The sequence below is a fragment of the Acanthochromis polyacanthus genome, chromosome 10 (assembly GCF_021347895.1).
Source record: "Acanthochromis polyacanthus isolate Apoly-LR-REF ecotype Palm Island chromosome 10, KAUST_Apoly_ChrSc, whole genome shotgun sequence".
In the NCBI taxonomy this organism is placed as follows: Eukaryota; Metazoa; Chordata; class Actinopteri; family Pomacentridae; genus Acanthochromis; species Acanthochromis polyacanthus.
The window spans coordinates 20,071,518-20,082,714 of record NC_067122.1 but is presented as its reverse complement, the minus strand read 5'-3'; the positions used below and the strand labels follow the sequence as shown (position 1 = coordinate 20,082,714).

Genomic DNA, 11,197 nt, shown 5'->3' with positions numbered 1-11,197 from the left:
ATAAGAGCAGGATAGATGAGAGGCGCAGCAGCTATGAAACTCTACCTCACGACTGCATGATCCACTTTCACTGCTCTCTCTGACCCTTCATCCTGTATATTAATGGTAAACCTTGACAGTGTGGAGGTGACGGTTGGTTTCTCCACAACAACTGATGCTCTGCAGTTTTGAAAGGAATTTCCAGAGGTTCCTATGTGTGGCTGGTAAATCTTAGGTTTATAAAACTCAGTTAGTTTAACGTCTCAACTACAGTAACTAATTCAGCCCAAACTGAAAGCTAGGAAAAGTTGATAATCTGCCCCACTGAGGGCTTACAGTGTTTGTTTCTATTAGAAGTCTGCTGGTCAAAGAACTTCTTCCAGTTCAAACAATGAATTGTCAAATTCCATGTCTTCATAGTTAATCCACTACCTGACTGGAGGAAGAGAGTGAATTTCTTGACATTCTGCTATTGACCAGGGAACCTTTTCAAATCAGTAATGCAGTTTTGTAGTAATTTTAAAGCCAGCAAGCAGCACAATCTTTTCTGAGTAATCTTCATCAGCAATAAATCTGTCAAAATGTGTCTATAAAATGCAAAAATCTAGACAACAATGCCTATTAGGACTGGGCAATATGAGTAAAATCTTTTAAGGTAGATTATAAATCAGTTTCAAAATATTTATAGGTATTGTGATACAGAAAATCTTAACCTTTACTCAAATAACCTATGTGGTGCTTAAAAAAATAAGTTACTTTGATGGAAAAATCCTGCAAACTTGACATCGCCATAAGTGAGTCATGCTCGTTGCTCACAATGATTTAATACAAACAGAAGTAATAAAGGGTGAGTCTGGAACAGTGTGTGATGGTTGCCAAAAATGTATATTATATCATAACATGTCATATATCACCATATTGCCCAAACCTAATGTCTGTAAAACAGCTCAACATTACCCATACTAGAAAGTGATGTCTAGTGATTGCTTTTCTGCTTTAAAAAAAAAAGACCTTAAATTCAAAATGATATAAAGCAGAGAAACCATCAAACCCTCTTATTACAGCAGCCGGAGCCAGGAGATGTTTGACATTTTGCTGAATAAATTACCTAAATGATGAATCAGTTACTGAAAAGGTTGCTGATTAGTATTTTTGTCAGTGAACTTATTGAGCAGCCGGCCACATCTGAAGCATCTGTAGACTTGAATCTCTCTACATTAAATTCGATAAACAGAAAAGAACAGGTAGAGGCACTTCAAAGAGGCTGAGACACGGGAAATGTTTCTGTAAGGTTTACTGAGTCGAGAAAGACTGCTGCACACAGAGCTGAAATAAATAAATGAAATAATTTTATCGTAATAATTATAGTAACCATCATAGTAAGATTGCTTATTTAGGGTTTCTGTCTTCTTTTATATATATAATATATATATATATATTTATAACTTTCAATAAATTGTTCCCTTTAATATTTTTTCTCCTGTGTGTATGCATGAGACTTTGGTTTGTTCCACTGAATGTCCTGGTAGCAGCATTCTGTATCCACGGTATCGCACAGGAGCATCATCCCCTGGGTCGTTTCTATAGCAATGCTAATAGAGAAGGCACCCTCCCCGCCGGGCTCGCCCCTGCACTCATCACCCTCTGCACCTGAAGGCTGAGGGGTGTAGTGTCCTTGGGGAGGGGGGCAGGGCATGAGGAGGAGTCATGAAGAAGGTCTCCAGTTGTCTTTGGTTGGTCGTCGGTTTGGTTTGCTGTGATTGGCTGGCTGTTTTTTGGTGCAGCTTGGTTTTTATTATACATTCCAGTTCCTAAAGCTTCAGTCCCTGCGGTGAGTTGTCACGGGTTCATGCAGGGACTGCGTGGTCCCTTTCCAGAGTCCCTTGTGATCCAGCTTCACTCATGGTTGTTGCACTCACTCGTACAAACACACACTCTTAACATACATTTCCTCATCGTCGTCTTCTTCTTCTTACAAACATGCATTTACTCGGTAAGTCACTCACTCCGGCGTTCCCTCATTCATCCTGTAATCATCCGCCCAGCCATTCATCCACACTCTCACAGGTTCCCACCAATTTAGCAGTGAGACGAATAAGTGCGTCACATGTCAACAGTCCATTATTGGCCCATTTGATCTGTGCAGATCACTTTATCCCTTTGTCCACTCCACCATTTTCCTGTCCTCTCCTTCCTGCTTTCCTTTATCCGTAGGCTACACACCCACTCTCTTATTTAGTCAGTCTTTCCCACCCTTGTTCTGTCTGTATGGTCCAGTTGTAATCCCATACTTGACATCATCCACCTGGTCGACAACAGGAGACACGAAGGCCTTGTGGTTTTTGTGGTTGTGGAATAAAAGCTTTTCTAGAGCCTGGGACTCTGGCTGCCCTTCAGGTTCTCTTGTCAGTCTTTGTGGCCTATGAAGGGAAGCAGACCAGGTCCAAAGAGCTTCCAGCATCGGGCCAGTTATCGTCCAGTTGGTCCAGTGAGGGAGTTATAACTGAGAGGAATGATCACTAACTAGGGGGCTGTAGTGGCAAATTAGGAGGAGTGAAGCTAAACCTCATGAATGATTCATCAACTTTCTGGTCAATGTTTGTCCCAACAAAGAGAGGTGTTCAATCATGTGCGACAGAAGAGATGACTAGGTTAGCCATTGGCAGGCTCAGGTCAAGGCTTTGGATGACAAGACAGTGGGTGCTAGCATTAGCCGCTACTAGCGGGGCCCAGTAGCGCGCACCCTCTTGCCCCGCTTGCTGATGGTGGTGAAGCGGAAGGGGGTGGTGAAGTCAGGCTGCTCCCCAGGCGGGAAGCGTTTCATGAAGTGTACATCCTGCTGGTTGGGGAGTGTGTGGGGGCCACGGCGAGGACGCCCTCTTTTAGTGAAGCCGACATACCAGCCCGTGTAGCGCGCTGACATCAGAGCTGTGTAGTGGTTTTCCAGAACCTTTTCCACGAAGACGCAGTCGGCGCTGCGATTGCTGGCCTTCTGAGAGAGCAGAGAAACCACAGGTATACCCCCCCCCCCCCCCCCACACACACACACACACACACACACACACACATACACAAACACACAGAGAAACAAAGAGAGGCTGGTCAGGAAACTATAATATATTTTTCACGAACATGTCTCTAAAAGAAAGAAGTCTCACCTTTCCTACTAGCTTGCCGCGGCGGTTCATGCACAGGTAGAAATTGGTTTCTTTGCCCCGGATTCTCACCTGGCTACCAAAGGTATCGGCCTCCACTACGAGCTGGGCTTGTGAAGGGACAGACAGAGGGACAGACAAACATTAGAGCCACAGGTAGTGCCGAAAAGTACAGTATGTAGCTGGTGTTTAAAGGATTTCTTTGCAAGTTTTAGACAAAAAAAAAAATGCATCTCAAATTCAGAGCTTGTTTTCTTGTTGTATACAATCACTTGACAGCCCTACTGCCAAATAGTGCCCCACTAATTGCGCAGATTATCACCCACCATTAAATTTACAAAGCCTTGTCAAACCAGATAAGGCATTCAACCTGAATCACAGATTTCATAGTGCCTATTAAACGTGTGGATAAATCACAGACATATGTAAATGTCTCTGGCTGGCCAGATGGTTGTCAGATAAGGCTGCTCTCACACATGGATGAGACCGCTGACCAGAAATGGGCCTTGTAAAAAAGATAACAGCCAAGAGTAGATGGAGCATGGTGGGCTGCAAGGAGAGACAGAACACTCACACTGAGTGTCTGTGATACTGTTGTTTTAAGGTGTGTGCATGTGCACTTGTGCCCCGTGTGTGTGTGTGTGTGTGTGTGTGTGTGTGTGTGTGTGTGTGTGTGTGTGTGTGTGTGTGTGTGTGTGTGTGTGTGTATTTGCGTGTGTGCAGGTGTATGCGTGTTCATCCTTCCAGGCAATACCGCTTCACTAACTACACATCTTTAGAGAGCGTTTGTGCCTGTTTAAAAATAAATCCCTAAAATGGTTTCTACATGACCTTAGTCAACAAAGGGGTCAAGAGAAATCAATACCTCCCTCCCTCTTGCCCTCTTCGTCTCTCTTCCCCCAACTCTCCTCTCATCTCCCTTCTGCTCTTTCACTTCATGTTTATACCCTCATGCGCTTGCTTCAGTTCTTCTCCGTCTGCTCAGAGTTCCTCTGTGTAATACCTCATTGACATATTTGGTCTGCTTTAGCTAGATTTTTCATCTTTTAAGCAGTATTTCTCAAAAAACAGAGCAGCTTCCATGTCTGCAGCCTCATCTTTGGCTTGAAGTGGCACGCAAGCGACCTGACATGTTTGTGAATGGGAAAGATTAGCTACTTCTGGACCACATACAGGAATACAAACTCTAGCTTTATGGCTTGGCTTTCTTCTTCCAATTGATTCTGTGTGGTTTAAGAATGGGTTAGCCATCATTACAGATGGAGAAGGTGGAAAGGAGGGGGAAGGAAGTGGGGGATGGACAGAGAGAGTGTTAGAGGATGGATGGAGGGAGGGAGAGAAGGCCTGCTGTTTTAAATCCAGAGGAGACAACAGGGAGGATGAAAAATCAATGGAGGGATCGATGAAGGAGATGAGTTTCTAACACTCGGTCCGACACTCTACCTGCCAGGCTTCTCCCTCTCACTCACACTTTCTTTCATTAACACCTTCTCTCTCTCTCTCTCTCTCTCTCTCTCTCTCTCTCTCTCTCTCTCTCTCTCTCTCTCTCTCTCTCTCTCTCTCTCTCTCTCTCTCTCTCTCTCTCTCTCTCTCTCTCTCTCTCTCTCTCTCTCTCTCTCTTTCTTTTGCTCTCTTGTGAATCATTGAGTCAGCAGCCAGTCGATGAGGTCTTTGTACTCCCAAGACAAGCTCCACTGCCCCTCTGCCAAAGCCTGGGGAGGCATGTGTGTGTGCTTTTGTGAGTGCGCCTGCACAGTTGCATTCTGTCTCCGTTCATGCATGCACTTGGTCAACCTTTAAGTCTTTGTACTTGCAGCTGTTAGATGGTGTGAGCATGCATGTATGTCCAAGGAAGCATCTTTCTCAGGTGCAGCATACATGCACATCTCAGTGTGTTTTCCACTGTGCGTTTGTGTGTGCGTCTTACCATATTTGTCTCCATCTTCTCCTCGGGCGCTGATTCTGCGTCCCAGCACCTGGACATGCTTGCCACTGGTGCGGCTATAGAGCTGGTAGACTCTGTGGTGTCGCCGACTCATGGTGTCTCGCACCTGCGTCTGGTTCTCCACATGCACGCTGAAGTTGACTCCATCCACACCAAGTACCTGCTGGAACACACCCAAATACAGTCCGAACACACTTGAGAAACTGCACGTAAAACCAATATACAACTTGTCTTTTATGCCACACAATCAGTCTTTGTCATGCATGATGACTCTCACCTGTAATGGATTGCACATCACCAGCAACATCTGGATACATCTGGAAAAAGTAGAAACAGATGAGTTTAGAAATATGTAAGCAAAATTGAATGTTGGAAGAGTCCGGCATGACACCATCATTTCCATCTCTTTCTTCTCTGCCGTTCTTTCTGCTCGACATCTCATTTCCCTGCTGGGTGATTACTCACCACCACTGGGTGTGCAGCTGGCACAGCGACTTGACATACAGACAGGCAGATGTCCAGGGATCGGCAGACAGACAACACCCAGAGCAGTGTTTATAGTAACGCTACCAACCTTCTGTCCGATCCCACTTTCTGACCCATCTGTGACTTCTGCCACACCAAAATCTGGCCTGCAAATGACCTGATTGGACCGTAGTGAAATGGCAAACATGCCGAGACAACTAGAACATGTTTTGGTTTGCACATCTGAGGGAGTGGGCTGCCTTATTTGGCTGCTCCATCTATGTAGACAGCTGGGCTGTACTACAGGTGTACACTCTGCTGTGATGTGGCTTTTGAAAGCAGCTGACTGTGGTTACATTTAGAGATGCTATGAATAAGGGAGAACATTAACCACCAAAATGTGTGGAAAGATGATTTATGCAGGTTAGTGGTGACGTGGCATGCAGACTTATTGTGTATTGTCCATGTGAAAAGAAAATGTGCTAGTGTATTATTTATTTTTAGTTGTCCATTTGGCTGGGCTTTTACAGATATTTTGACTGAAACAGCTGGTTACAGTTAGAATTAAAATTCTTCTCACTTTGTCACATTGCTTAATTGAAGTTTAGACCTTGACCTTGGATGTATCAAATGTTATTTACAACTTTAGTAAGGGAGTGATTGTGTTGCGCAAAATCTATTTTGGCAGTCCTTGAACTGCTCTGAATTAGTGACTGAAGACTTGATGAAGTTCCGAACCAAGTGTGTGGGCTGAAAAGCAATTCTGTGAATTTTGTCTTTCCCCACCTCATCTTTTGCTATCTTTGCACATGCCTTTTCTCTCTCCTTCTCTCTCTCTCCCTGATATCCTCTCTTTTTCTGACTTGTTGTCCTCCCTATCGCTCCTCTAACTTATCTCTCTCTCCCCGTCTCTCTGTCCACTCCACCTTTCTCCTACCGTTCCCTGCCTCCAATCTTCCTTTATGTTTGGGGTTAGCGAGGCGACTCCTCCACACTGTCATGGGCATGCACACAGATGTGCAGATGTGTGCAGGGTGTATGTGTGTATACAAGAGGAGCAGGCAGCTGACAGCTGGGCCAAAGCAAAGACATACGCGCTGCTGAGAGAAGGAGATAGCGAGGAGAAGAGAGAGGTAGACTGAGAGGTACACAAAGGCACAGGGAGAAATCTGGACAGAGGAAGGTGATGGAAGAATAAATAGAGGGAAGGTGAAGCCAAAGACAACTGATAGAGAAGAAAAGAGGTGAGAGATAAAATCAGAAAGAACAAGCAGATGCACAGATGTGAGGTGGAGGAGACAGGGTCGAAAAACACTAAGGTTACACATCTCAAAGGAGGGAGAAGAAAAAGTGGCAAAATGAGAGACAGAGGTGTAACCACAAGGCGCAGACTGATGTGAGAAATAGACAAAAAGATAAATAACGGATAAGAAGAGGACGGGTGTTCAGCTCATACATATTGTAACACATGTCACTGTCGTCACAAGCCTCTTGTTTCCTTTCTTTTTTCATTCTTCTTTCTCAACATTTCTTTCCCATTGCTGGTGTGTTGGCTCCTGAGTCCATCTAATAGATGCAGACATCCTGGGAAATGCAGTAGAGTCGTTGGCCCTCACTTTTTGCCTGCGCAGCCGAAAAAACCTGAACGCCTGTGCATTGTGAGGACTCTCAGCTGTTAAAACATCACGGCTGCACTGCCGCCGAGGACACTGTAGGAAAAGTGCCTCAGCACTGGATTCCCCCGCTCCCACAAAAACCACAGACACTCCATATTATGCCAGCCACAGAGAGAGGGGAGAAGGAGAGAGGAAAGAGGGAGACAGGATCGGCTGGCGGTGGGGGAGGGATGAGAAAATGAGAGAATAAGAGAGTGCAGAGTAAAAATTGGGGAGAGTAAAGACAGAAGGAGGTATGGAGAGAGGGAAAGCCCGGTGCGCCTTGGACGGCTTCCAAAACAAGCAACGATCTGACATCATAAACCTGCGTCCCAGCAGATCTACCATATGGAGGCTGTGGTTAGACTAGCAGGCCTCAGCACTGAGGACTGGGCACCGCCGTGGAGTGAGAGTGGTCGACCTGGTGGGACTTGACACAGAGCAGCGGTTTCAGCCATGTGTAGCAGTGGTTAACGTGGTAGGCCAACACTGGAGCAGTGGGCTTCAGCACAGAGCAAGAGTTTCAGATGTTCTGCAGTGAGCCTTGGTTATGAATATTGGTTAGGCTGGTGGGTGTGTGAGTGGTTTCAGCAGTAATAGGGCCTACGGCGGAGCACTGGTTGGAAAAGCAGAAGGCCCAGACATGGAGCTGTGGCTTTAGGTGAAGAACAGTAACAGGTTGTTGTGGCTAAGGGCCCTTGGCTTTTCTCACTGGCTTCAGAGACTGAATTGGTAAAACAGCATGTGGATAAAGAAAAGTAGCAGTGGTGAGACTGATAGGTGAGAGGGGAAATCAGTGGAGAGATGATTGGCTCTGGGAGACCTAAATGAAAACCAGCAGACTAAACAGTGAGACTGCTCCTCTTCAGATACTGCCAGGGGCGCCATCATTCATCAGTTATTAATTCATATTTTTTATCTGAACGAGTATCTGTGGGGAAAAAAAGGGGGTACAGGCAAGACAGGAAGACAGATGTAGGCAGTTAGATGGGTGAGGGACATAGACAAAGAGAGAGAGAAAGTCAGGGAGACACCAGCAGCAGCAGCAGACACCCTGTCCAGGTTGTGTGAGGAATGAGAAGTATCTGAAGATGACTGCCATCTGGGAGAAATACAGCCGACACAAAGGAAGAAAAATAAATCCCTTGGCTTTTAACAAGACACACCTCAAATGGGTAAACCGAAGCCCCCTGAGTATGTATCCTCCTCCCTTCGATTTGCTCTTGGCACTTTATCATTTTCCTATCCCACTAGATAAAGCCTATGTTATTTGACTCAACTTCTGAAATATTTTCAATAGGAAAAAACATTTTCTTGGCGATGGGAAAATGGCCTTTTCTTAGCCAGCCTGGCCATCCCTGAAGTAAGTGCAGATGGTGATGGAGATGTTTATGGCAGGTTTTATGAGTAACACGGCCCTGACTCTGACCCAGTGACCCTGAACTGTCAGCCAATCAAAACAGGGCCTTCCATGGCATGTTTACCGTGGGGACTGACGAGGAGTGATGTAATCGCTAGACACAGCAACCTTCCTCTCCATCTTCTCCATCAGTCGCTAAGATTATTCAGAAACTTAATTTAAAGAAGTGAAAACAAAGCTAAGACGTGTGTGGAGGAAAAAAAGATTTAAGAAACTTACAAGACGGTCAGCGTGGAAAGAAGGGACCACATTGCTTCCCCCCTCCACTATGGAACTTGGCCCAGAGACAGTCTCCTCGCTTGGTCTGAGCCAGTCCGACAGTCCGGAGAGTTCCCCTCTGTGTTCTGAATCCGGTGGATGTTGTGAAGAGTCCAAGAGTCAGCGGACACTCCTCTTGGCATCGGCGGCGACGTGCCCCGGGTTCCCCGGCGTGGGTAGATGTGCAGGACACGGGCAAGGGTGGGTGCGAAGCCGGGATAACTGTGCCACTGTGACCGCCGGGCAACCTCTAACAGCTGTCCAGACAAGTGGAAGGACGGATGGGCGGGGGAGCAAAGGGTTAGGACTTTAAAGGCTGACGCTGCGCGTGCCCGACAAGGAGATGAACAGGTGAAAGCGCGCTCACGCGTCACAGATAGCCAGTTCCAATCGACCTTGTTGACCCCCAGAGTGATGCTTGGCCCCGTGAACAGATGCGACGCGTGTGTAATCTTTTGCGTAATCCAATGCGTAACGTTTGGGCGCAAAAGCAAGCTTCTGGTCTCCAAAATGAACAGTGCAGTTGGTGAGATGATAAAAGAGTGTTTGTCCCGTCACAGACAGGAGCAGGAGGAAGCCTTAGTCCCAGCAGAGCGGGGTCAGAAGCTGGTGAAGGTGGGCTACCTGGATTGGCTGGTGGAGTAAACGGCGACCAGGAGAAGGGGGCTCCGCGGGCGCAGGGTATTGCAAGGCGGCCTGGGTCATGTCTGCTCACCCACGCTGGCTCAACGGATGTGTGGCTCAGGTGACACCGACCGACAGTGTTCGACAGACAGGGTGATAAGGTCCCCGAGCGGTCCAGCTCAGAGGGGTATATGGAGAGTGCTGAATGAGAATGGGAGGGGATAATAAAGGGGAAAGAAAGACGAGGGAGGGAGGGGTGGCTGGAGAGGATGGGAACAGCTGTGACTGGGTGGCGGACTCAGCCACCCGCGACACGGCGAGGAAATGACAGCCGCACTTTGCACCTGATTTTCCGGACTTCTCCGCTTTCTTCAGCCGCTGGTTACCGCCTGGCTGCAGTAGTCCTCCCTGCGCCCTCTCGACACAATACCTGCCAAAACACAGCACGATGACATCACCGCCAAAATGTTTGAAGGGGGAAAATGCAATCCGATCTTTTTATTTATTTTTTTAAACGTAGAAAGTTTAAGCAGTTTCTCTGAAGGGGGAAAAACACCAAAAGTCTCCTCGTACCGAGAAAAAAAAACCGAACTCCGCGGTGCAAGAGAAGAAGAGTCGAGCTCAGCCAGTTTGTGAAGGAATAAAAGTTAAAGCGAGGCGCGCTGGAAACGTGTTTACTCAAAATTACACTGACAGATCGACTCCCAGTCCAGAACCTGCACCGTCCCTCTCTCCCCCGTATATCTGTCTCTCTGTTTCATTCAGACACCAGAGGAGAAAACGCAAGACAGAACGCAAAAAGAACCCAGCCGTGCGCTTTTATCCACTTCACTGGTATTATGCAGATTCTTCTCCCTTTCAAAAAAAATCCCGAGGTTTCTTTTCATAAAAAGCTCTTCTTGAGGGGGGCTGCACAGGAGAGGCGCGTCGGCAGGCACAGACCTCACTCCAAGAAAAACCAGAACAAGATTTTAACAGACGCGGATCAATCCTCCCTCCCTCCTCTCCTCACTCCCTCCCACCTCTCTCTCCCTCTCTATCTCTCCCTCTCTCTCACACACACACACGCACTCACACACACTTATTGGATCAAAATGGGATTAGTCAGTCGCTATGCGATGCCGACCAAACTTAGCCTACACTGCAAAAATATTCATTTTAACAAGTGTTCCGCTCTATGCGCAAACATCTGGTAATGAGGTGAGATAATTTCACTTATTTACAATGCAAACCCACTTGTTTCAATCATTTTCTCCGTTTGGGCACTTTTCTTTTAGGCTATTGTCTGCGTTATTCCGCCTTGTTTCAGCTAATATTTGTTTGTGGAAATTCCTGAAACAAGTAAAAAATGCATTGGAAACAATTAGAATGATGTCATGGTACCGGGAGTAATTCACTTTCCTGAAAAAAACCCCGAAACGATTTGGAAGTGCATTTCAGCGCAAATGGGTTTCTTGAAAGTGTTGAAAGAGAAAGTAGCAAAAAATATCTGCAGAACACACCTGCTTTACTTAGATGCACATCTGTGTGAGAACCAAGCGGACTTCTCGCCCTCCATTATCTCTCTCTAAAGATACCCTCACCCCTGCAGCCTCATTGGCCTCAGAGTCAGGATGGAGCGTAAGAGCTCCCACTCGCACACGCACGCGCACGTTCCTCAGAGTCGCCGCGCTTTCAAGTGATGTATTTTGACTCC

The 11,197-nt window shown here is 46.6% G+C and overlaps 1 protein-coding gene across 3 annotated transcripts; it reads right to left on the bottom strand.

Moving 5' to 3' along the window:
- Positions 1–1,258: 1,258 nt before the first annotated feature.
- fgf18a (fibroblast growth factor 18a) lies at positions 1,259–10,438 on the bottom strand. Of its 3 annotated transcripts, none has more exons than XM_022211969.2 (5): positions 8,839–10,438; positions 5,357–5,396; positions 5,062–5,242; positions 3,138–3,244; positions 1,259–2,971 (listed from the first exon to the last, which is right to left on the bottom strand). In XM_022211969.2, the coding sequence occupies exons 1-5, from the start codon at positions 8,868–8,870 to the stop codon at positions 2,699–2,701; spliced, it is 633 nt and encodes a 210-aa protein (XP_022067661.1). In that variant the 5' UTR covers positions 8,871–10,438; the 3' UTR covers positions 1,259–2,698. The 3 variants fall into 3 exon arrangements, with proteins under 3 accessions (XP_022067661.1, XP_022067662.1, XP_022067663.1); XM_022211970.2 differs by having other exon boundaries at positions 1,259–2,968; XM_022211971.2 differs by having other exon boundaries at positions 5,062–5,239.
- Between the last annotated feature and the right edge of the window lie 759 nt (positions 10,439–11,197).

Excerpts from the sequence above, each read along its gene's own strand:
- fgf18a (XM_022211969.2), bottom strand. The coding sequence starts at position 8,870 with ATGTGGTCCCTTCTTTCCACGCTGACCGTCTT. Across the intron at positions 5,243-5,356 it reads TGATGTGCAATCCATTACAG|CAGGTACTTGGTGTGGATGG; the intron begins GTGAGAGTCATC and ends GGTGTGTTCCAG. Across the intron at positions 3,245-5,061 it reads AGAAGATGGAGACAAATATG|CCCAGCTCGTAGTGGAGGCC; the intron begins GTAAGACGCACA and ends TCCCTTCACAAG.